At 38.9% G+C, this 25,411-nt stretch overlaps 2 protein-coding genes and 1 long non-coding RNA gene across 4 annotated transcripts in view; 1 reads left to right on the top strand and 2 right to left on the bottom strand.

Annotated features, from left to right (window-relative positions):
• Nucleotides 1-555: 555 nt before the first annotated feature.
• On the bottom strand, nt 556-4,548 carry LOC101883902 (heterogeneous nuclear ribonucleoprotein A1-like 3). The gene is made up of 5 exons (XM_087245327.1): nt 3,285-4,548; nt 3,055-3,144; nt 2,334-2,429; nt 1,171-1,317; nt 556-968 (listed from the first exon to the last, which is right to left on the bottom strand). Exons 2-5 carry the CDS (start codon nt 3,124-3,126, stop codon nt 900-902), a joined length of 384 nt encoding a protein of 127 aa, XP_087101453.1. The 5' UTR covers nt 3,127-3,144; nt 3,285-4,548; the 3' UTR covers nt 556-899.
• Nucleotides 4,549-4,699: 151 nt separating this feature from the next.
• On the top strand, nt 4,700-7,860 carry LOC147846104 (uncharacterized). Its single transcript, XR_015481419.1, has 3 exons — nt 4,700-5,692; nt 5,866-6,326; nt 6,698-7,860. It is a non-coding gene; the product is annotated as an uncharacterized LOC147846104 (long non-coding RNA).
• The window catches only part of tmc6a (transmembrane channel-like 6a), a 37,642-nt gene continuing 19,399 nt past the window's right edge, over nt 7,169-25,411 (bottom strand). For both annotated transcript variants that reach the window (XM_087245278.1, XM_087245279.1), the window contains exons 11-20: nt 23,515-23,669; nt 19,430-19,508; nt 18,697-18,794; nt 15,488-15,583; nt 15,268-15,343; nt 13,164-13,297; nt 11,287-11,448; nt 11,109-11,187; nt 7,480-7,549; nt 7,169-7,376 (exon numbers count right to left, since the gene is read on the bottom strand). In XM_087245278.1, the coding sequence (XP_087101404.1) occupies nt 7,481-7,549; nt 11,109-11,187; nt 11,287-11,448; nt 13,164-13,297; nt 15,268-15,343; nt 15,488-15,583; nt 18,697-18,794; nt 19,430-19,508; nt 23,515-23,669 (948 nt within the window). In that variant the 3' untranslated portion in view covers nt 7,169-7,376; nt 7,480. The remainder of the gene's footprint in view (nt 7,377-7,479; nt 7,550-11,108; nt 11,188-11,286; nt 11,449-13,163; nt 13,298-15,267; nt 15,344-15,487; nt 15,584-18,696; nt 18,795-19,429; nt 19,509-23,514; nt 23,670-25,411) is intronic.

Below are 25,411 nucleotides of genomic sequence, written 5' to 3'. Positions count from 1 at the left end.
ACTTTGCTCGTTATATTATTTGAGTGCCATTTGAGATGTTCAAATGAGTCATGTGACCGTAGTACTCAAAAGAGACTCTACACCAGGGGTGTCAAACTCAATTCCTGGAGGGCCGAAGCCCTGCACAGTTTAGTTCCAACCCTGCTCCAACACACTTACCTGTATGTTTCAAACAAGCCTGAATGACTCAATTAGTTTGATCAGGTGTGTTTAATAAGGGTTGGAACTAAACTGTGCAGAGCTGCGGCCCTTTTGGAACTGAGTTTGACACCTGTGCTCTAGACGCATCTGATCACTGTTACCCTGATGAAGGCAGACTTCTGCCGAAACGCGTAGGTTTTTAGAGATTTAGCCATGTGAATAAAGGCTTTTTAAATTTTTCACTTTATCCGAGTGCCTTGGACTGATTCTTGTTGCAACTTTCTCAGAATGTTCTACGGCTCCCAAATTATAACAAAATAGGAACCAAATGTGTTTGGGATCACTGGATAGATTGCCCAATTATGTTACTCAGAGACTGGGTGTAATAAACAGCTTAACGGACTACAAAAAGATAACAGAAAGAGAGGATCTTTATTTAAAGATTGAGTTAAGTCAATGTTCACAGTTTCAGGGGAAACATCCTTAAAAATAAAGGATTTCTTTCACCGAAGCACAATTACAAACTCAATAAAAAAGTGTTAGTTAAGATAAATGTAATAAACATTTCAGACACAGTATAAAAAGTATATATATATAAAAAGTTATTCTTATAATACAGGCGTTTCACAGACTTTAAAACAAGATTGATAATGTGATAATGGAAGGACGGAGCATCACACAGAAAGGTCACATTTAGTTCAGATTTCATTGAACAGGGTGATGTAAGATGAGTGCAAATCTCTTCAGGCTTTCCACTTCTAGTTCACACACACATCTGCACGAAAGGACTGGCCCTGAAGAGCGTTCAACTGGCTGCCATACACCTTCTGGAAAAAAAATGTTGATTGTTTTCAAGCTGTGCTGATCTATACTTGGTGTAGTAGTTTGTAACTTGCTACAGAGCTTTCTGAGTTGACTTAAATTAAGCCAAGTACAGTACTTGGGTTAAAAGTTGAGTCAACTGAAAAAAAGCTGTACAGCAAGTCACCAAAAAATTTGAAATTGACACAGCTAAGAGGTTTCACTCACTTTAGGTGTGATGACCTTTCTGAGGAGTATCTGAAATCCTCCGACACAATGAGGTCCGGCGTCATGTGCTGCTGCCGCTTCTCCAGAAGACGAATATCTCACAAAGCCCAAACCCTTTGGCCATCCTGAAGAGCTGTCTGTCCTTATCTGTTCACGAAAGGAAACGAAAAACAAAAAGCTGAAATTAATTATTTTCTAATTCTTCCCAAGTGCAGATTTTTTCCAACACATTTTTAAACAATAGTTTTAATAACTCATTTATTTTGTCTTGCTTGCACAATTATTTTGCAAGATACTAGTAAAGTGTAATCTAAAGGCTCAACTAGGGTAATTAGGTTAAATAGAAGAGTTAAATCAATCAGGCAAGCCATTGGACAATCAATATATATGTATATTCATTTTCTTATAGTCTCTTAGTCCCTTTATAAATCTGGGGTCGCCACAGCGGAATGAACCACCAACTTATCCAGCGGATGCCCTCTCAGCTGCAACCCATGTTTGGGAAACATCCATACACTCTCATTCACTACGGAAAATTTAGCCTTCTTAATTCACCTGTAGCGCATGTCTTTGGACTGTGGCAGAAACCGAAGTACCCGGAGGAAACCCACGCGAATGTGGGGAGAACATGCAAACTCCACACAGAAACACCAACAGATCCAGCCGAGGCTTGAACCTGCGACCTTTTTGCTGCGAGGCGACAGCACTACCTACGGCACCATTGTGTCGCCCATATATATATATATATATATATATATATATATATATATATATATATATATATATATATATATATATATATATATATATATATATATATATTCTAAAAGATATAAAACTTTCTCCAGAAGAAGTACAAAACACACACACACTCATTAAATCTTTTCAGTTGTCAATGAGGCTGAATGAAGCTGAGAAAGTGGTTAGTGAGGACTTCCAACAATGGTTTATGCTTGATTTAATGCACATCTGACTTTATGTTTGATGCACCCATAAAAAGTATTGCTTGTAATGACATTTCATTTATCTAAGCAATTCTATAATAAAGCTGAAGCAGCCAAATTTGATTTGAAAAGAGTTCACTCATACATTTGGCCATGCAAAGGATTTTTCCGGGTAATAAAGTTCAAATATTATTTAAAAATGCATATAAATGTACTTACAACACATTCTGTAACTGTGCCAAATTTCTCAAAGTGGCAGCGGAGCTCGCTGTCGGTCAAATGTGGATTCAGATTCGTAACGAAAATCCCATGATCCTGAAATAAAAAGGAAGAAAGGATGATATTTCCCAAACAACTTCTCTGTCTGTGTAGTGTCATGTTGGTGAACTTGACTTTGCAAGCAATCATTTGTCAGATATTACGTCTAGGATATTACAATATCTCTAATAGATATGGAGGAAAAGGAAAAAAAAAAAACATGAAATTTGAAAATTTTATAATAATAAATCAACAAAACTGCAAAAATGTTATGCTTTTTCTACCCTCCATGAAAGTCATTGGACAACAGTGGCTTGTTTTGTAGCCAGTTGAAAATAATGAATTAAATAATGAGGAATAAGTAATAATAATATTAATAATGGGGGTTAATAATATTGAAATTGGCTAATAATATAACCTTCACAATTTTTACAGTTTATTTTAAAATAACTTTATTCCAACTGGACTAAAAGATCAAAGACTATCTAAATTTTCTTGCTGTTTTAAACAGCGCTTGAGATATTATTTGAAAAAAAATAATTAAAATATATTTTATATGATAGCATATTTGAGATAGCTGAGCAGAGAATGATGCTTTCAGTATAGTTAAATAATGTAAACCAAGTCTTGTGTGTGTAAGAAGGTTAATTTCTAAATGTGTGACAATTTGTTCACACTTTACCCAGTCTCCAAATTTTGGAAATTCCTGATGGTCTTCAGAAAGGCAAATATATAAAGGTCTGGTGGATTCCATTGTTGAATAGTTTAATGTCTATACAAAAGTAGAAAGACAATAGAATGACAATAGTGCAACAGATTTCACGTTATATCCATTAAACCACTATAGCTTTTAATATTAAAAACATTACCAGAAACCTGAAAGTTTAAACGAAATAAGATAATCATACATACCTAAAGCCGACAGTAGTTGATATGTTCTGATACCGTCAGACGAATGAACCAAAGTAGCTCCTCTGTGTAAGGTTGATATGAAATTTATAGTGTGAATGTGATGAGAAGCTCCTCCCACTAAATGCATGATGATTGATGGCATGTTGAGATCTTGCCAGCATGAGCTCACAGTTCCTGAGAATTCACTCTGACATAGCTTTTACTTTGCAATACAATGTCCCATTGAGTGAAGATTATTGACCTTAGCAGTGTTGGAATGAATAAAACACACTGACCGAAATAAAGAGCAATCTTCAGTCATTCCATCTTTATTTAAAAAAATATTGGTCCAAAAATAATTGAAAAGATGAATGGTTACGGCTGGAAGGGCATCCGCTGCATAAAAACTTGCTGGATTAGTTGGCGGTTCATTCCACTGTGGCGACCCCGGATTAATAAAGGGACTAAGCCGACAAAAAAATGAACGAATGAATTTTTGAGGTTGTAATTGATTGTTTATTACACCACTTTTTTACAAAGGCACAAAAAATACATATGATATGATAGGCCTCCTCATACCGAAGAGTTTGACACTAAAACCACTCCTGTCACTCAAACCATCCATTAAAGATTCATTAATAAATGAAAAACCTAATTTTGCACAGCCTTCCCTGGTTTTTTGGTCAATTGCCATGAAACCAGTGTTGTAGTAATCTCTAGACTCAGTAAATAAATAATAATTGAAAAAAAGCTTAACTCTACATTTTGGATAGCTGTGAAAGGCTCATTTACGAAAGGAATGTTTCATTATGGATCAGCATGCCAATTAACATGTAAACCTCATGCAATTGGTTGTGCTCATGTGACATAATTGTAAACAGGTGTGCAAAATTTTGTAGAGATCACACAAAAGGTCTCAAAAACAGTAGTTTCAGTGTGCCTTTATGCTCATTTTAGTTGTTCAATTACCATTTTAGCTGCTGGATGGCAGCACAAGACTGCTGTTGTCGGTGCTTTTCAAAGCAAAATAAAATAAAACTAGAAAAAAGATGCTGATTTTACCCAGCTTTTCACAAATACACTTGATCTACATATCATATGGTAGATTTACTCTTTTTGGGCAGCTTTTCCCAAAGACATCTGCTGTCAATCAAACACTTTAATAACTTTAACTTTAAATAATTTATATTACATCATTAATATACATTCTTACAAGCTATTGATATAATAGTTTAACCATATATATAGTCAGAATTTATGGCTGACGTTAAAACACATCCGCAATGGACATAACGTTGACACACAGGCAAAAAATAAAAAATAAAAATAAATAAATAATAAAATTATATATATATATATATATATATATATATATATATATATATATATATATATATATATATATATATATATATTTTTTTTTTTTTTTTTTTTTTGCCTGTGTGTCAACATCATGTCCATCGCGGATGTGTTTTAACGTCAGCCATAAATTCTGACTTGATCAGAATTAAAGGTCCCTAAATGCTTCAACCCCCATAATGCCGCTTGTGGCTTTTATCAGTTTAATTATGTCTTCTGTTGTTAAAGCCCTGTATTTGGTTCAGTTCTTTGTGCGGTATTAAAATTTCAACCCTTCAAATTATGCCTGTGTCCCATGTTTCTGTAGTAAGTGTGGTTTTTGTAAATAAATAAGTGTTTTTTTTTTAATAACCTCCAAGTCTCGATTGTCTGTGGGGAGACACCTTGTGACATCAATAGTGGACAGATCAGAAATAAAACTCCAATAATGTAATTCGCATCCATAAATAAACACTTGTGAATCACAAATACAGAACCTGTTAATTAACAGATGTCTTTTACATTGTACATTACCCAGATAGCATACAAGCGTGGGCCACTTTAGGCAGTTATGCGGCACTGGTGGTACTCCTTTGGCTCAGACAAAATGAATGTGAGCCTGAAGTGGCCCACCTGTACAATGGCAAAGGGGGGCTAAAGATTCAAATTCATATATGGGCCATTTAAGGCAAAGGTTTAGCACTCATGACAAAATGCAATCTGAATGTGAGGCTAATGTGGAAAACGATAAATTTGGCCCAAATGATGGAGGACAAATGTGAGCCACAGTTGGCAAAAATGTGGCAAAGTCATTTAAAGGTAATTTGGGTCTAGGTGGGTAGGTGCAAATGTGGCCCAGATATCTTAAGAAAAACGTGGGCCACTTTTGGCAAATATTTGGCACAGTAAGCTCTGGCTATTGCGGCTGTGAACCTAAAGTGGTCCAAAGAAAATATGGCAAATGTGGCCCAGTAATTTTAAAACATGTGTGGGCCACTTTTGGCAAATACGACACAGTAAGAATAAAAGCAAACTGTGGCCCAGAATAGGGTCAGTTCTGGTTCATTTGGTTGAATTCTAGCTAAGAAGTAGTATTGCTTTGGCTTATTTATGGGCCTGATCTGACAAACAGGAGAGGAGCCCCTAGAGCCATCGTCCCATTCAGTATGTGATCCAGAGTGTCTGGTGTGGGCCAGAATAAAAGCAAACTGTGGCCCAGAATAGGGTCAATTCTGGTTAATTTGATTGAATTCTGGCTAAGAAGTGGTATTGCTTTGGCTTATTTGTGGGCTTGATCTGACAAACAGGAGAGGAGCCCCTAGAGCCATCGTCCCATTCAGTATGTGGTCCAGAGTGTCTGGTGTGGGCCAGATCTGGGCCAGAATAAAAGTAAACTGTGGCCCAGAATAGGGTCAGTTCTGGTTCATTTGGTTGAATTCTGGCTAAGAAGTGGTATTGTTTTGGCTTATTTGTGGGCTTGATCTGACAAACAGGAGAGGAGCCCCTAGAGCCATCGTCCCATTCAGTATGTGGTCCAGAGTGTCTGACGTGGGCCAGATCTGGGCCAGAATAAAAGCAAACTGTGGCCCAGAATAGGGTCAATTCTGGTTAATTTGGTTGAATTCTGGCTAAGAAGTGGTATTGCTTTGGCTTATTTGTGGGCCTGATCTGACAAACAGGAGAGGAGCCCCTAGAGCCATCGTCCCATTCAGTATGTGGTCCAGAGTGTCTGGTGTGGGCCAGATCTGGGCCAGAATAAAAGCAAACTGTGGCCCAGAATAGGGTCAATTCTGGTTAATTTGGCTGAATTCTAGCTAAGAAGTGGTATTGCTTTGGCTTATTTGTGGGCTTGATCTGACAAACAGGAGAGGAGCCCCTAGAGCCATCGTCCCATTCAGTATGTGGTCCAGAGTGTCTGGTGTGGGCCAGATCTGGGCCAGAATAAAAGCAAACTGTGGCCCAGAATAGGGTCAGTTCTGGTTCATTTGGTTAAATTCTGGCTAAGAAGTGGTATTGCTTTGGCTTATTTGTGGGCCTGATCTGACAAACAGGAGAGGAGGCCCTAGAGCCATCGTCCCATTTAGTATGTAGTCCAGAGTGTCTGGTGTGGGCCAGAATAAAAGCAAACTGTGGCTCAGAATAGGGTCAGTTCTGGTTCATTTGGTTGAATTCTGGCTGATATGTGATATTGCTTTGGCTTAATTGTGGCCCAGATCTGGCAAACAGGAGCGGACTGCCCAAGTGTTATCATTCCATGCGGTATGTGGGCCGGATGTAAGTGTCTGCTGTGGGCCGGATTTGAGCCACATGAATTTTGCTGGCTGGATATTAGGTAAAAATAATTAACAATAAGTAATTATCCATAACAATCACCATCTTAACTCATGATTCTGTCACTCTTATCCTAAATTTGCTCTTTTTGAGTATAACTATTTATAACTAAACAGTTTGAACACCAATCAACCAGTTTTCATTCAATATACAGTAAACCATTTGTTTATATTGCTTTTTAACTATCCGCTAGACCCGTTCTCCTATGTCTAGAAAATATATCACTCCACATTGGCTATTGTTTGCAATTATTCTCTTTTATTATTCATCACATCTTCAATCCTAGAAAAAAATGCAGAAGACAGGCATAAATAAACGTGCATGTACTGGTTGAGCCAGTTTTTCAGGTATTATGTTGTGCTTTTTTTGTTGTTTTTAAGGGGATTTTTTCTTCCTTGATAGCACAAGTGATCAACAGGTGACATGTCATGAAAACAGGCAGCCCTGTTCACAAGAAGGAAATCAAAGAAGGAATTATTCTCAGTAAACCCTGAATGCATAAGATCACTCTTGGAATTCTGAGTAAACTGAAAGAGTGGAAACTGACCTCACTGCTGAGATTTCAGCTCATTGAGCGCCTGGATTTTATCTATAAGGAACTTCTTATCTTCACCTTCCTAAGACAGAAGAGATGTTAGTCAGAAATTGTCAGTGAATGTTTGTGTTTGTGTGTGCCTTGGGTCACCTCTCCAACCCTCTCCAGGCTAATGTTCAATAGTGCAAGAGCTATTTATAGCCAAAATGTGTGCCTTTTTATAGTTTTTATATCTTAAAGTTGCCAAATACATTGTGTTAAAAAAAAGTTTTCAGATGTGTTTTGGGGGAAAAACTTAAGCATATATACAGTTTTTTGTTGTTGTTGTTGTTTTCATGGGGAATACTGTTTCTAAAAGAGCTTTTGACAAGGAATTTAACCAGATTTTGGTAAAAACCCAAACGATACAAACATAAAAATATAACAAAATAAAAAAAATCCGTAAAAATTATGAGGAATAACAATGAAATGACACAACATCCGGGGGTGACACACACAACTGGAGGTAAGATCCAATATGCAGGTTTTATTCAACGTCAAGCAAGCAATGGTCAAATCAGGTATAAATGGGTATATGCGGGCAAATCCAGAGTTGTAATCAAGGAACAGGCAATAGGTCGTAAGGCTGGTGGCTAAACAGGATAACAGGGATATACAAGGCTAGGATAGAGATACGGAGAAACAGACAAGGAGAACCGCGTTGTAATATCACTAGAAGCGAACAAGACTCGGCCAACTGGGTGAGTGAATGAGTGGCTTATGAATGGTGTCTAATCAGTCTCTGAAAGTCTTCAGGTGATGCGAGTGTAATCAGTCTAAATGATTGAGCAGGCATGAGTGTCTGGGAGAAGTGTATGCATATGTAGTCCAGAGGAAGGCGGAACTGTAGTCCATGGTTATAGTGGAAACCAGCGATCTCTGGAGAGTGATCGCTGGTTATCGTAACAACTGGACTACAGAAATGTATTTAATACTTTATATAAAAGGCCTTTTTTCTCTCATATTGAGAATTAAGTCACATGCATTGCCCATGACTTCAACAGAGTGTAAAAATCTTGATGGTTTTGTGGGTCTCGTCTATCAAATCTGATCTTTAATTTGTATTTATATATTGGATTCAGGTTAGGTGATTGGCTGGGTCATTCTACAGCTTGTTTTTCTTTCTCTGAAAGCATCCGAGAGTTTCCTTGGCTGTGTTTTGGATCACTGTCTTGCTGAAATGACCACCCTAGTTTCATCTTCATCCACCTGCTAATGTAGATGTTGGACTGAAGCGAATATTTATTTACAATGATGAAGGAGGGTTAAGAGGGTTGTTAAATAACTACTGAGAGATTTCAGCTGCTGTCTGGGCTGTCTTTCTACACCTTCCTTTCTTCATGTGTTCAATAATTTTCCCTGTGTCATTTCATTTTATCACACATAACTTCATCTGTAACCTAATTCTTATAGTTTTTATTTTGCATATATGTATTTATTTGATCGGCATCAACATCTGGTAAAAATTTCAAGTCAACGGCACCTTTAGAAATGTTTTTTGAGAAAAATGGTGACATGTTCAATACTCATTTCCCCCAGTGCTCAGCATAAATGAGTACAGCCCTTCACAGATCTCTCTTTTAAATTATTATTTCCTATAGGATGCTTTACAACAATACATTTTTGATTGTATATTATATTAGTCTGTACCAAATCTAAAACTGGAGCTAATCTAACAAAACAACTTAAGATCTCAGTTGAAAAATTAGTACACCCAAATTAATTAAACGGGAAATATAGAAACATAAAAATGACATATTGTAGTTTGTGAATTTTTATTTTTTGCAATAACTAGTTTGAATCTAAATGTATTGTCGTACTATTCATAAAGATGTTGGAAGACCAAACTCTTATTTTAATAGCTATAACTGTTTAATAAAACTGAAAATAAATCAAAATAAATTGGCTTATTCACTGAGAAAATGGCAAAAAATGTTCAAATTCAAATGCTTGCGCATTAATTTACGGACTTAGGACAGTATAATAGGTGGTTTGAATATTAGGCAAATTTAGTAAGTTGGCTACAGTGGTTTTACTGGTTTTCTCAGCCTGATCTCACGAGGAAACGTACGTATTTTACGTTTTGTCAGTTTAGTGGCTAATTCGTACGAGTTCAGTCGTACGAAAATGTACGATTTTAAAAAGGAGGCGTGGCACCCAACCCAACCCCACCCCTAACCCCAACCGTCATTGGGTGATGAGCAAATCGTACTAAATTGTACGAATTAGATCGTACGAATTCATTCGAATTAGCCACTAAATCAAAAAGTTACGAATTGCTGTGAGATTGCGTTGGTTTTCTGGATAAATACTCTGAAGATATTTTTGCTCTTGTTAAATAAAAGCCATTTCCTGGAAGCTGAATCAACAACCACACAATAACATCCTGATAACACCTCAGAATCGTGTAAAGCACTTGTGTACTACTTACAACAACAACAACAAAAAGAAATAAAATAGATATCACCTTTTTAAAAATGCACATTATAATGTATACATGCAGAATAAAGGGATAGTTCATCCAAAACTGAATATTTGGTCATCATTTACTCACCCTTTGCAGGTTTGAAACTTATAATGGTTTGGAACCACCAAGTGAGAGTAAATAGTGACCTACCCCTTTAAGTTTAAAGAACTGCACAGAATATAAATGTAATCTACATTACATATCATGTCATTTAAAATGCAAATAAGTGCTCAAAACATTGCATTGTACATTTGTAAATACAATGCAAAGTCTTGTTGCCTAACCAAGTTTTAGGAACAACAAATTATAACTTGACTTATTGTGAATCATTTGGGATCAAAAGTGGCTTATATAAAATGCAAAGGCCTCTAAATTGCACTGATTTTACCAAAATAAAATATGATCATGCCTTGATTTTTTAATGATTTTATTAGGACAGTAGGGTTTGACTTTGCTCCGACAAAAGTCTTGTCACTTAACAGAAATAATGTACAGTATAGCATATAAAGTCATGGCGCAGTGGAGAGAGAATGAATATTAAGTAACTCCCATGTGCAAGGAGGACTGCATCCTTACATCTCTGCACGGACTCAAATGACTTATTATCTTCTTGCAGGACTCCTAGAGTTTATCAAGATTCTTTGGATTCATCTTCATCCTCCATGATCTTACTCCAGACTCAATTATGTTCATGTCTGGTGATTGGGCTGGCCAATCCTGGAGCACCTTGTATGAGGCTGAAGTATAAAAAGGAAATTGTCCCTCTCCTGTGGTTTGTAATGTAATGGGCAGCACAAATGTCTCGATACCTCAGGTTGTTGATGTTGACATCCACTCTGCAGATCTCTCGCACACCCCCATACTGAATGTAACCCCAAACCATGATTTTTCTTTCACCAAACTTGACTGATTTCTGTGAGAATCTTTGGTCCATGCGGGTTCCAGTAGGTCTTCTGCAGTATTTGTGATGATTGGGATGCAGTTCATTAGATGATCAATCTAAATAATCTACCTTCTGCCACTTTTCCAAATGATCAACTAGAAGTCAAGTTATTATTTGTTGCTCTTACAACTGGGATCGGCGTCAAGACTTTTGTCAGGTAGTGTATATTACAGTAAGATCATATATACTCACAAAGTTTATCTGCTTCTGCAACCTTCCTGTTATCACCTTTTGGCCATCCACAACTTGCATGTGAATGTATATAATAGCTCTGGAAAGAAAGGAGGGGGGAAGGTTGCTAAAAAATGTCTGATGGGACAAATCTGTGATTTTAAGGCCCCCAGCAGGCCTAAGAATGAGAAATACTCACAAAAATGCTCCTGATATAAGGAAGAGGAACAAAGGATTGTACACCCAGTGAATGTAAGCCGAGTTGAGCCAGTTTAAACTGTGACTATTTTTCGCCTGGTCAATGATCAACAGCATACTGTCAAAATTCCTGAAGGGCCCACAGCCTGATGAGGGCTTGACACTAAAAGAGAGCACACTCAATCTGTGAGGGAGGACCACATGGCCAACAAAATGCAATTAAACCTGCTGAAATATACTTTGAATACAGTTGAAGTCAAAACTATTAGTCCTCCTGTGAATTTTTTTTCTTTTTCAAATATTTCCCAAATGATGTTTAACAAAGCAAGGAATATTTCACATTTTCCTATAATATTTTTTCTTCTGGAGACAGTTTTATTCTATTTATTTTGGCTAGAATAAAAGCAGATTTTTATTTTTTTTTTAAAATATTAGCCCCCTAAGCAATATTTTGTTTCAATCGTCTACAAAACAAACCATCATTATTTCTTATCTACTGTATTATTATTATAATTTTTTATTTATTTATATATATATTTTTATTTGATGGTTTTAATATATTACATATTTGAAGTGCTTTGGCAATACTGTACTGAATGTCATGCCAATAAAGCAACTTAAACTTGAGAGAAATGGAGTTCACTTTCATTCCCTCAATCACAGAGAAAAAGGGGCTTCTGCTGTAAGTGTAAGTGAAAGCCTGTCCAGGAAACACACACACACACAGTAAAATTGTGCACAGTTTCTCCATTTTTAAGTAGTTGGCGCCTGGAGTGTTGTAAATACCTGCGCTCGCCTTTTCTCGCATATGAGATAAATGACGTCATTAAATAATAACCGATTATGATTATTACTGAAACGATACCGAATTGTCAGTGTCTGCATCGCGGTGCACCGAAGAAACAATTAATTTTGACACCCCTACCCTCGTGCTTTATGCTGTCCTGTTTTTAAAACCAGTCTGAAGCCTTGTGTTTCGCATTTTTAGAAGCAAAGACACATTCGTTGTGAATGAGCCCTTAGGGCAATGGTCTCAAACTCACTTCCTGGAGGGCCGCAGCTCTGCAAAGTTTAGCTTCAACCACCTCCGACTCCTGCTTAATAGTTCATAGTAGCAAACATCCTTGATTAGCAGGATCATCTGTGTTTAATTAAGGTTGGAGCTAAACTGTGCAGAGCTGCGGCCCTCCAGGAATCGAGTTTGAGACCTATGCCTTAAGGCTGATTTATACTTCTGCGTCAAACGCCGGCGTATGCTACGGCGCTGACGCATAGCCCTTCGCCGTGGCCGTCGGCGTCGCTGACATGCACCTCTCTAAAAATGTAACTACGTGTCGCAACGATGCATAGCATAAGCTCTTTGATTGGTCGGCTTGGTAGTGCTGACGAGTCTGGGCGGGACCGAGAGCCGTGTGAATGGTGCGAGCCTGATGGAGCGATTGTTTACAAGTGTGGAGTCCCGTGAAGGAGCTCCGGATGGAAAGTTTTGTTTTGTGTCTACCGAATAGTTAAAGTTGTTGCACGTCCGCCGGTTCCTGCCACAAAATGAGCGAGTTTGAGCCACTTGTACATCCCGGAAGTGTTCAGGAAAAGCAAAACACATGCGAAGAAACTCGACACAGAGGAGCATTTACACCTCACTGCCCACTAGCGTTTCGGAAGTGTTAATGCAGACCAACAGAGACAGCGCGCAGAAGTATAAATGCACAGCTACGCGCGTTGCATGCGCCGAGGGTTACGCCGGTCACTTGACGCAGAAGTATAAACCAGGCTTAAGAGACACTTTAAGGTGGTTTCTTCTCAATACTTTTCTAGATTTAGCCCTTCATAGGTATGACACAGAATGTAATGCGAATGTAATAGTATTAAGAGACAAACCTCCACATTACGTATATGACACATGTAAGAGCTCCAGTGAAGGACGGGATGAAAAGGAGTTTGATGAAGAGATTGCTCATCTGAGAGGCTCTCCAGTGTTTTTTGGGGGCATGGAAATTCACCATCAAGCTGGTCTAAGAAGACACACACACATACTTAATTTCATAATAATCATAATAAAAGATCTTTAAATAATTAATATTGCACACTTAAATATAGAAATTCGGTCATCATTTTTGCTGTTGATCACAAAAGAAGATATACAACAGGGGTTCTCAGTTTTGGTCCTGGAGGTCCAATGTCCAGATTTTAGTTCCAACCCCAATCAGACATACCTGAGCTAGTGCCATGACTACCAGCGATCTAAAACACCATAGATCGCTGGAAAACACAAGTGTGAGCGGACTACAATTCCACCATTTCAAGGACTACAACTCCATACATGCACTCCGCTCACACACACATGTTCCAGATCCTGACTGATTACACTCACAGCTGAAGCTGCTCACAAACTGATTACTTAGGCCCCGTTTAAAAATGCGTTTTCGTTTTAAAACGTATAAGTTTTGCTACGGTTACGCCATCCGTCCAAACTACGCCGGTGTTCTCGATCGCCGAAAACGGAGCATTTTGGAAAACGCTGGAGAGGCCGTTTTCATTCTAAAACCCTGCTGCTCCGTTTCAGTGTGGATGAGGAAAAACGGAGACATTGTGTCATTGCGTATCCTTCCCTTATTCGTCAAGTCCCTATCACATGACTATCACACATGGCTTTAACGCTACTGAAAGACAGCAGATCAGCCTTCACTGTAAACAACAACATGGACACAGAAATGGGAGTGTTGTTTGCAATATTGTCTGTTTTAGGTGCCAGTTATTAGTTTGTGCAGTTATTCATTTGTTACGTTTAGTAACAACTCGACCTCGTCGTCTGTCGACAAAAATACCTCTCTTGCTTTCTTTGCCATCGCGTTTAATGTTCAACCAGCGTTTGTTGACTAACAATAACCAAATGCCGAGCGAGACGCATGCTTTCTGTTTATGCTAGAACGCACATGCCCAGAGTGCGCGAATGGTAACGTAATATACGTTTTTGGTGGCGTAGTGTGGACGGAGATATGTTCAGAGACGCTAGGTGAAACGCTAGTGTGGACGCGGATCGTTTTTGATCTAAAACGCTCTTTTAAAACTAAAACGCACTAGTGTAAACGGGGCCTTAGATTATAAGAACAACTCAAATACACAGTTGTGGCTGAGTGTTGTTTTCTGTGTAGTGACACTACAGCGCATTTTCCTTTGTCTTGTTTTTCCATGTTTTTGATCCTCGCCTTGTTTATTTGTTTAATCCTGTTTGCTGCCTGCCTTGTAACCAGCTACTTGTTATTTTAACTACGACTCTGGGTTGCCCTTATACATCTGTTAGCCCCTGTATTGACCACTGCTTGCCTGACCTCGCTAATAAACCTGCATGTAGATCCGCACCTCTGTTGTCAGTGTCACTTCCCCTGGTTACAGCTAGCTAATCAAACTTCTAGTACGGTTTAGAAACATCCCTGCAGGTGTGTTGAGGCACATTGGAGCTAAAACCTGTAGGACATTGGACCTCCAGGACTAAGTTTAAGAACCCCCGATATACAAGAATGCTGAGAATTGACTTTATTTGTATTTTAGTTCCTACTATGGATGTTAGTGACTGCCTTTTTTTGCAACATTTTTCAGAATCCATTGTTTTGTGTTCAGCAGAAGAAAGAAACTCATAAAAGTTAAATACTTGTGTGTGAGTAAACAATGAGGAAACTTTCTACTTTAGGTGATCTATCTCTTTCATTACAGCAGTTTAGTTTTACGCCTATAGTTATTGCTATGTGTTTCCTTCCCTCTGGCTATTTTTTTCTGTCCTTCATGAAAAACAAAATAACTTGGGCACAATGTCAGGGCTGCAGGGCATTCAGTCTATCTCTAAAGATGGTAAGTAAATGAAAATAGAATTGCATTTTTGTGGAAGTACTTCTTTACATTTGAATCATTACACTCTATAATCTATGTACCGCGAGTAACCCTAAAGTAAGTACTCAAGTAACCCTAAAATGACTAAGAAGAAGACCTTTTTGAGGTAGAAAAGGACATAAAGTTTCCCAATTTGCACTGCAGGCAACAGTGGTGAAAACAGCACACCAAACCTATAAAGCAAACAAGAATAAAACGTAAGGGTTTAATTCACCTTAAGAATGCCTCATATGATACTTCTTGAGTTAAACAAGTCTTTAAAGTTAAGCTGTAAGAGGAAAATATAAAGTTTCTTAATGCTTCGGAAATTGCAGTACCACACAAGAGTTTGGCTGTAGATGAGCTCCAGGACTTCTTGAGCAATGGCAAACTCCAGTTTTCTTCTTCTCAGTGTGACATTTCTTACACAAAACCTGAAAGAGCAGAAAGAAGCATCAATCCCAGCAAAACATCACGGCTGTCATATATAATGAGGAGAATATCTCAGTTACAAATGTAACCCTTGTTCCCAGAAGGAGAGAACTGAGATGTTATGTCGGAAACAACAGATTGGCTAAATCACCAGATGATTCTGAAAAAAGGGGCAAAAATGCCTATGAATTGGGAAGTGCAACCCCTGTAGGCAACCCAGGATCATTCTGAAAACGTAGTCCCGTGGACGTTTCTGGAGACTGCAAAATACGAGGTACGTATTTTTGCAGTTTTTGTTTTCGCTAATCCACGGAAGGCCGCTGTGTGCGCTTTTTTTGCATCTCAAATGTCTCTTGCGAGTCTGTCTGACTGGCTGAATGATTGACTGGTTTGATTGATTGGACCGGTCTGAATGATTGGATTCTGTTTTTGTCTTACCTGATTTCTGGAACCACTCTTCCCTGGACTCGAACCCCGTCATCGTCGTCATCGTGGTCAGCTCCTCTCTGCATCTCAAGTCCGCCGACATACATGACAAGCTAACTGGACAAACTGGTTGCGGCGGGAAAGCCCGCCACATGGAGGTAAGCGGTCAGCCAGTAAGCGCGAAAAGGAACAAACTCATACTGCCCCGAAGCGTTCACTTAAAAAATGAATTGGGAGATGACCAGCTAAAACCAGCTTGACCAGCCTAGCCAGACTGGGAGCCCAGCCAAAACCAGCTATGCCCAGCTTAAACCAGGCTGGTCAAGCTGGTTTTAGCTGGTTTTAGCTGGTCATTTTCCAGCCTGACCAGCTAAGACTAGGCTGGAAATGGCTGGAAACCAGCCTGGAAGTGGCCAAAACCCCTCTAAAACCACCTTGGTTGACCAGCTAAAACCAGCCAACCAGCCTAGGTGGGTTTAAGCTGTTTTTTCAGCAGGGATGGGTTAGCCCTAAACAGGGAGAGCGCTACCTATAAATTAGATGGTTAGCTGGAAGGGAAGACATGAGTACACCTATGGGTGACTGACTGATCCATATGAGATCACCAAGTGGGGGTCAAGCATAGCTGCCACCAATCCCCAGAACAAAGGTTGACAAAGCAGGCAGAAAAAAATTCAATGGGCCAACACCAGGGTCCTTTACTAAATACTTCACTTCAGGACATAGGCGCACCTTTTAGAGGGGGCTCTAGCCTGAAATGTAATCCACAGTGGTCGGTAGGTCAACTAAATCTTTCACTATGGACCAAACAGAGATCTGGGTATGGGTGCTAGATGTTGCTCTCTGAGAAAGGAGGCCCTTCCTCAGTGGAATGTGCCAGGGAGGGGCGGCTGCGAGCTGTAAGATGCAATAGAAGCATATTGTTCCAGGTCATTGATATTTGTGCTCACAGCTGTAAAGTTCATCCTGAGCTGTATGTGTTTTCCTTGCCACACTGTTCAAAACCAGTAGAGACCAAGAAACACTGCCAAAAGCTCTAGACAATTGAAATGATGGGTCCGGTTTATGAACCTGCAGCTGCATGCTAGCTTACACAGCGCTCCAGCCTGAACTGAAAGCATCTGTCAGTTCGACAACATCCATCCAGGGACTGAGTGTATAGTGCCAAAGCGGAGTGGTCAATCAATGTGTCCCCAAGTGCCATGCCCATCTGGGGACAGATCTCATTGCAGCCACTGGCCGATGTTGCAGGCTGCTGTGACTGCTGAGAACTCCCAGAGAAAATGCCCATAATTACCAAAAAGGCCAAAAGGGCCAGCCTGAAATATGACAGTGCTAAGAAATCAGTGTCTCACATATCTAGTAGGTTCAGCCTGGGTGGTAGAGGTGGCATTCCTGGACCACAAGTGTTGCCATCGCCTTCCCCAGGGCATGAGTAGCTGACTTGGTGTGTCAAGAGAGCAAAGGCATTTTCATGACAAAGGTTCTTTTGAGGTTACCATGCAGCTAAGCTAAATATTGTCCCTGGTTCTATTGGTTGGTATGTGCCTGGTTGGTACAGTATGTGCATAGCATGCAGGGCAGAGGCAGCCTGGCCTGCAGCAGTGTAGGAATGCAGCTACATGCTTTGAACGGGAGCTTTAGATTACCCCTCGAGGTGGTGTCGGTTTTGCAGACATTGCCCACAAATCCATATAGGGGATAGTTTCATACATTCCTCCATACAGGATGGTGTGCGTTGAAGGCCTTAAGGACTGGGAAAAAACACACCCTCCATTCCTGTATGAGGACTTTGTGCACTTCCGGAAAGAAGGGGACAGTTCTTTTTGGATCCCATGTAGCAGTCTGTCTGCCTACTATGCTGGAGGTGTTGTCTCCAAGGTGGCAGCCTATTGCAGACAATGCCCGCAATTGCACTCTCCACTTGCCACTTCCAACACCACCAAAGCTGCCCAGGAAGGCAGTTATTATGTCTGACTCAAGGTCATGGGCCGAAGGCACCCCAAAGGTACCCTTTGATGGACATCTGTTCTCCAAGTCATCAAATCAAAATGTGACCATCCCAAAGGACAAAACAGCACACCCATCTGAAGCCTGGGCTAGTTGAGCTGACGAGGAATGTGAAATGTGAAGGATTTCAGCCAATGAATTAGCACCCACTGTGTTCCTCAGTCCTGTCTGAGTGCTCATCTGCCTTCTGAAAGGAACTAGTCTGCTCTAAGCTCCCAGCATACCTGCCAACACTCCCGTTTTTTCCGGGAGTCTCCTGTATTTCAGAATCTCATCTACCACCACCCTCCCGTTTTGTTATTTCTCCCGGAATACTCCCGTAATTTTAACCAACATACACCAAGACCCCCCCCCCCCCCCCCCCCCGCTTCCCGCGCGGAACACAGCTTTTTGGTATAGTCTGTAACACCCCCGTGTTGACAACTTGTAATATCATAACACAGCGGCTGCCCGAACCCTGCTCCACAGTAGAGTTTCTAATACCAAAGTACAGTTACTAACTCACAGGTTCTCAGTGTTATTCAGACATCAGACACCTCAACCCTGAACACAACACCCCCGTTCTCACAGATTTTCACAGACAAATTTTGGCAGGTATGGCTCCCAGTGAAATTCCCAGGGACAATCTGTCATTTCCGACATAACTTGGAGTGATCGAATGAAAGGGAACTTATTTTACCCCCAAAAGAACTGCGCCAAGATGATGTACAGCACTTCAAATATTAGATCCATCACAATCAAACGGTAAAGCTCCTGACCCACCATTGTCTCCCAGCACTGTAATGAACATGAATAAGTTAATTCATATTTCACTAACTGTAACAAATTTTAACTTTAAAATTATATTTCTCATGCACCCAACACACAAGAAAAAATACTATAGTAGTTTATAGTAAATACAATAGTATATTTGACCCAAAAAAGTGTAGTATACTGTATACATTACACTTTGTTAATGAATGTATCACACTGTATGTATTCAGTATAGTGAACTGATAAACTGTAATAAATCATGTACTAAACTTGAGTTTTTACTACAGTAAACTGTGGTGTGATGTAGCATAATATACCCTGTAATTGTAGAAAATTACAGTATTTAGTCGTTTGTTTATTTTACTGTACTTGTATTATTATAGCAACTATAGAAACATCATAAGAGATCAATTCAATGATTTACTATAGTATGGTTAAAAAATGCTATGTATATATATATATATATATATATATATATATATATATATATATATATATATATATATATATATATATGCTATAGTGTTTACTATAGTATTTTTTAAAGTAGGTAGAAACATATCAACATTTATTAAGATTTTCTGCTTAATATTGCTTTGAATAATTTATTGGAAATAATCACAACAGTGATTCTATAAGTGTTGCATGTTGTTTGTCACCTGTTCATTTTTTTTCGGTTTAATTTCTCCAAACCAGAGACACAAGGCAGTAAAAATGCAGCCCTTCAACAACAGATTCCTGTGAGAGAAGAAACGAAAGGTCTTGGATGAATACTTGTGTGACATTTTTATCTATCTTAGTAGCAGTCTCATCACTAAGTCTTCATAAATGTCACATATCTCATTAATCTCGACAGGACATTTATGGCTATAAATAAACTATTTTTACAGCAACTCTTTAAACTATTTATAGTTACGAGATCATCATTTAAAAAATGGATTTTCACATTTGTTTGTAAAATGTTGCATAAGAATTCTGAAATCTTAAGTGAGATCAAGCCCTATGTGTTGACTATTTGAACAAATTTACAAAAATTGTTACAAACCAACACGGTAAAGTATGAGTGGTTAGCATTTTAAGTAAGATATTATAATCTGAAGTTATTTTCATGAGTGATTAAATATAGGTTATATCAGGGGTTCTAAAACTCGCTCCTGGAGGGCTGTGCTGCGTCCGAAACCGCATACTTCCATACTATATAGTACGCTAAAATCATAAGCGAGCCGAGTAGTATGTCCGAATTCATAGAATTCGAAAATCAGTATGCGAGAAGGACCCGGATGACTTACTACTCCCGTTGAGATTCTAGAGTGAACATCCCATGCATGCTGCGTTATCCCATGATGCCCCGCGAGCGAATTCATGAATGGGAGTAAAGCGACGCAATTGACGCAGTTAGGTCACGTGACCATGACAAAATGGCGGATGTAGTACGTCCGAATTCCATTCATACTTTTCACATTCATACAGTATAGAACGTACTTTTCTAACGGCCGAGTAGTACGTTTAAATTCAAATGCAGTACATACTGAGTAGTAGGTGGTTTCAGACGCAGCCCTGGTGTCCTGCAGATTTTAGCTCCAACTTGCTTCAACACACCTGCAAGTATGTTTCTAGAAAGCCTAGTAAGAGCTTGATTACCTAGCCCAGGTGTGTCTGATTGGGGTTAGAACTAAACTTTGCAGGACACCGGCCCTCCAGGACCAAGTTTGGACATGCCTGCTCTAGGTGATCTGTATGGCAAATGCCGCCTTCTTGTGGATGTGTACAAAAACAATGTGTATATAAAACATGCAACACAATGTAGTGATGTATTTCAGACTCGCAAAATGACAACAGCGCCCTCTAGTGCAGGGGTACTCAAACTTTTCAGCTCGCAACACCTAAAATAACAACTCCAGTGGCTCGCGACCCCCACTATGCTCGGAGGTGGTTATAAGCATATAAATACTGCACACAATAGTGCACACACACCAATAGAAACTATATAAAAATAAGCATATTGGCAACACAAAAAAAACTGTCTTAAGGCTCGTGCACACCGAGACGTTTTTTGCTCGCGTTTTTTGTCGACGTTTAACACCTCGTGACTAAATAAAGGGCGTCAATGTGATCGTGCACACCATTGCACAAAACCGCAGGCGCAAAAGCGTCATTTAAATAAAACGCCTCATGCTCGTTTTTATGTTTTGACGCACCCTGTCAAAACCTTCTCCACCAATCAGGTTGGCACTTTTGTTCACATGCACGGAGCTGCTGAAGATACAGTAAACAGCACTTGGAGGCACTCAAGCGCATTGTGAGCGCACAACAGGCCCGGATTGGCTAATCGGGAGGACCGGGAGAATTCCCGGTGGGCCGGTCTGTTTTTTGGCCGCGAGGGCCGGTGTTCCTAGCTCCAGAATCTGTTGCTCTCAGCAGTCACACTTTTTAAAAATTATTTATTTATTTACTTGACCACAGCCTTCTTATTCATTATTTTACCGCAGCTCTGCTCTTTTTATCTATTTTCTAGTAGCCTCGTGAGCAAGATGCAGCCTGCAGGTTAATGATGATATAACTAGATAAGTCACTACTTAATGTATAGCTGTTGTGGTACAGTGGTAAGCACGTTAGGTTATGACGCCACCAACCCGGGTTCGGACCTCATCTGAATGTAAATTTTTTTTTTTCATTTTTATTGTTAAGACATAAAAATACTGTAAGGGTTGTTGAACATTTGAAGTTCTAAAACAGCTGTTTTCTCAAAAAAGACGTGATAGTGTAATTAGAAACTGAATTGGAAATGACATTATTTTATTATAGTCAGTGGTGAACTGAGGTGGGCCGGTCTAAGGCTTGAAACTCCAGGGCTGAAAAAGAGTCCCACTCCGGCCCTGGCGCACATTGAAGAAGATGCCCAGAGGCGATATGAACGTGGAGCTGCTTATTGCGCTGGTGAACACTAACCATTTCTTTATCGCTAGAGCTGCTGCTTAAACCATCTATGCTTATTCGAGTCACCAGTAACTTGAAGAACAAGCGTATGAACTTCCTTTCCTCCTCTTCTTCTGTGTTACAAGCGAGTGTCGGAAGCTTAAAGCTATGTAGCGCCATCTAACGTCAAGGAGTGATTTTGCATGCTCTTCTGCTTGACGCCAGTGAAAATTGCTTGGGTTTGAATACGGAAAGACGTCTTGTAAAACGCTGACGATAAACGCAAACGAAAAGCGTCCCAGTGTGTAGGAGCCTTTACAACCATATCTTTTTTATAATCGTTATTCATTTGTTTAATTTAATATTAACCTCCCTTAATGAAATGGTGAGCACAACATTTATATGAAAAGAGACTTGGAATCACTTGGAGATCCTACTTTTTGTTCTGTCGTGGACTTAATTTTTAACGTATGCACTCAAAAAAATGATTCTTGCTTATAATTACTATTAGGCAAATAATTTAAATAAAGTTTATTTAAAAAGGATTTAAATAACTATTATTGGTAAGAATTATGCTGTCTTAACATGTATTGAATGGATTCGAAACAAACCTGATCAAATTACATAAACTATATCTAATTTCTTGAAGTAATGCAACAAATGCGGATGTAGATTAAAAAAACACTGAAGGCTCCAAGGCGGGCATGCGCATCAATTTCAAACACTGATGGCGCGCAACAACGGAAATGACAACACTGAGGGATGACAACGGCAGCAAGGTAGATACTGAAGAACTGGTCAAGAGATTATTAAGGTAAGGTATTTACTTCATTTGTGATTTGATTTGGCCAATTTTTGTGACTTAGTTCATTGATATGATCGATATTGACTCGCATTTCTGCGAATTAACGTTAGATATTTTCTGCCGTCCCTTGGTATTTTTAGATGATATCGTTTCACTATATGCATAACTTAACGTTACTGTTTGCACATGACGTTACGCTAAGCAGATTGCTTGCATGATTTTCATTAAAGCAGTGCCATCTCGACGCAACTTACTTTAATTCACTTTTCAAGCATGTTACAACACATTAAGCATAATGATATCGTTATGATTTGTTATCACTGATCTGCAATTTGGTTCATTTTAAATTATATATGGACTAACGTTACTAAGTTGTGTTCATCATTTCAGGAAGACTGCGCGTGTAACGTTAATAATAGCATTTCTATGCTTAGCAAATATGATAAAGCATTGAACAAACTCGAGATTATTTTAAATGTAGATGTAAAGGTTTGTAGAATAATGTCATGTTTAAATCTTGTTCAGAATTATAAAGCCTAAAAATTATATTTCTGCCATTATTTACTCATCCTCCATTTGTTTCAAACTTGTTTGGGTTTCTTTTCTTCTGTTGGACACAATTTTGAAGAATGGTGGAAATTACTTTTTTGTTACTGCTATGGATGCTTTTTTCCCAACATTCTTCAGAATATCTTGTTTTGTGTTCAACAGATGAAAGAAACTCAAATTTTAAAACCACCTGAGTGTGTGTAAATGTAGAGAAATTTGGCATGTTGGAATTGAGCTGTCTCTTGAATGGTTTGGTTAGTTTCTCATTAATAAACCAGACACACTGTTCATCAACAGACATTAAAGAGTCACACAAGAATGAGCAGCAATATTCAAAAAGACGAAACACACAAAAGCTTCCTCCTGGTACTCTGAGCAGAAGCAGATCTGATCTCAACGGGGAATTAACAGGAAGTGAACACACAGCGTGTGAAGAGACGCTGTGCTAAATAAATTAGCGAAGCCTTTTCTGACCTTGCGATAGACACATAAATGCGGATGTCTGGTGAGTTGTATTGCTCCACTCTGGATAGCATGTCGAAGAGAACAGGCAGCAGACGACTGTAGGCAGACACGGCCAAAGGCAGGATCAGCAAATACACAGGCTCAGCATCATGAGAATTGATCGGCTGCAGACACATAAAGAACATCTCAAATAAAACATTCACAAACAGTACACATGTATAGCAATAATATAGAAAAAGAAGTGCTAGAAAGTCCTAAGTTGAATGTTTATATTCGTAGGAATAGCTAAAAAATAGATTGAACTGGTCAAACATCATCAGAGTATGAACCCCTGTGTGTTGTTCAAACTGTCTACCCTTTCGTTATGTTGGTGACTGTTTTTGCCCCATTGACTTCCATTATAACCACATTTTTTGATCGCAAAGCTGTGATGCTACAATCATGCTTTCTTGATTGTTGGTGTTTTTCCCAGTTGTGAAGAGGTAAAACTTTACATTTTTACTGTTGATGATCAGTTGGCAGCCTTAACTCTTCAGATAAGCCTGTGCAAAAAAGTGTCTGACTTTTATATGGAATTCTATAAAGTAAAACAGCAGATTATAGTGTGTGTGTGTGCATAAATACACTTACTATGTTCTAAGAGCTGAGCTGTTTATTTTTTCTCAAACATATCAAGGTTAGTGCACAATGGTCTCTTTTACACATGTCCACACACACTATATTACGTGTAAGGATATACAGTTTAAGTCAGAATTATTAGCCCCCCTGTTCATTTCTTTTCCCAAATTCTGTTTAACAGAGAGAATTTTTTTTCAACACATTTCTAAGCATAATAGTTTTAATAACTCATCTCTAATAACTGATTTATTTTATCTTTGCCATGATGACAGTGAATAATATTTGACTAGATGTTTTTCAAGACACTTCTATACAGCTTAAAGTTACATTTATAAGCTTAACTAGGTTAGTTAGGTTAACTAGGCAATAGCTTAAAGGGGCTAATAATATTGACCTTAAAATGACATTTAAAAAATTTAAAACTGCTTTTATTTTAGCCGAAATAAAACTAATAAAACTTTCTCCAGAAGAAAAAAATATTATCAAACATACTGTGAAAATTTCCTTGCTCTGTTAATCATCATTCATCATTCATTCATTTTCTTGTCGGTTTAGTCCCTTTATTAATCTGGGGTCGCCACAGCGGAATGAACCGCCAACTTATCCAGCAAGTTTTTACGCAGCCCTTCCAGCCACAACCCATCTCTGGGAAACATCCACACACACATTCACACACACACTCATACACTACAGACAATTTAGCCTACCCAGTTCACCTGTACCGCATGTCTTTGAACTGTGGGGGAATCCCAGAGGAAACCCACGCGAAGGCAGGGAAAACAAACTCCACACAGAAAGACCAACTGAGCCGAGGTTCAAACCAGCAACCCAGTGACCTTCTGGGGCAACAGCACTACCTACTGTGCAACTGCCTCGCCTCTGTTAAACATCATTTGGGAAATATTTAAAAAAGAAAAAAAATTAAAGGGGGGCTAATAATTCTGACTTTAACTGTTAGCCAGAAACTAAGCTCTTTTGCACTGCAACTGATGAACAGTAAAAATGAAAAAGATTGCCTCTTCTCAACAGGGAAAACTAGCAACAATGAGGAATGCATTGTATAGTGCTATGGCTTTGCGCTCCAAAAATGTGATTATAATATAAGTCAATGGGGCAAAAATAGCCACCAACACAACGAAAGGATAGTTAATTTGCCAAGAGTGTATTGTTGAATTTTTGAAAATTTTCAAAGCATTTTTCCAAAATGTGTGTCAAAATAAGATTAGTCCCCAAAAATCCTAATTTGCTGAAACAAAGATAAAATTGTAGCCAAATTAAGAGTCAAAAT

Source organism: Danio rerio, chromosome 3, assembly GCF_052040795.2.
Source record: "Danio rerio strain M-AB ecotype USA chromosome 3, GRCz13ab, whole genome shotgun sequence".
Lineage (NCBI taxonomy): Eukaryota > Metazoa > Chordata > Actinopteri > Cypriniformes > Danionidae > Danio > Danio rerio.
Note: the sequence above shows the minus strand (reverse complement) of the source record. Positions and strands in the feature narration are given on the sequence as shown.

Coding starts and splice junctions, on each gene's coding strand:
- LOC101883902 (XM_087245327.1), bottom strand. CDS start 3,126: ATGGAATCCACCAGACCTTTATATATTTGCCTTTCTGAAGACCATCAG. Junction 2,430..3,054: donor TTCCAAAATTTGGAGACTGG/GTAAAGTGTGAA, acceptor TTTTTATTTCAG/GATCATGGGATTTTCGTTAC. Junction 1,318..2,333: donor GCACAGTTACAGAATGTGTT/GTAAGTACATTT, acceptor TTTCGTGAACAG/ATAAGGACAGACAGCTCTTC.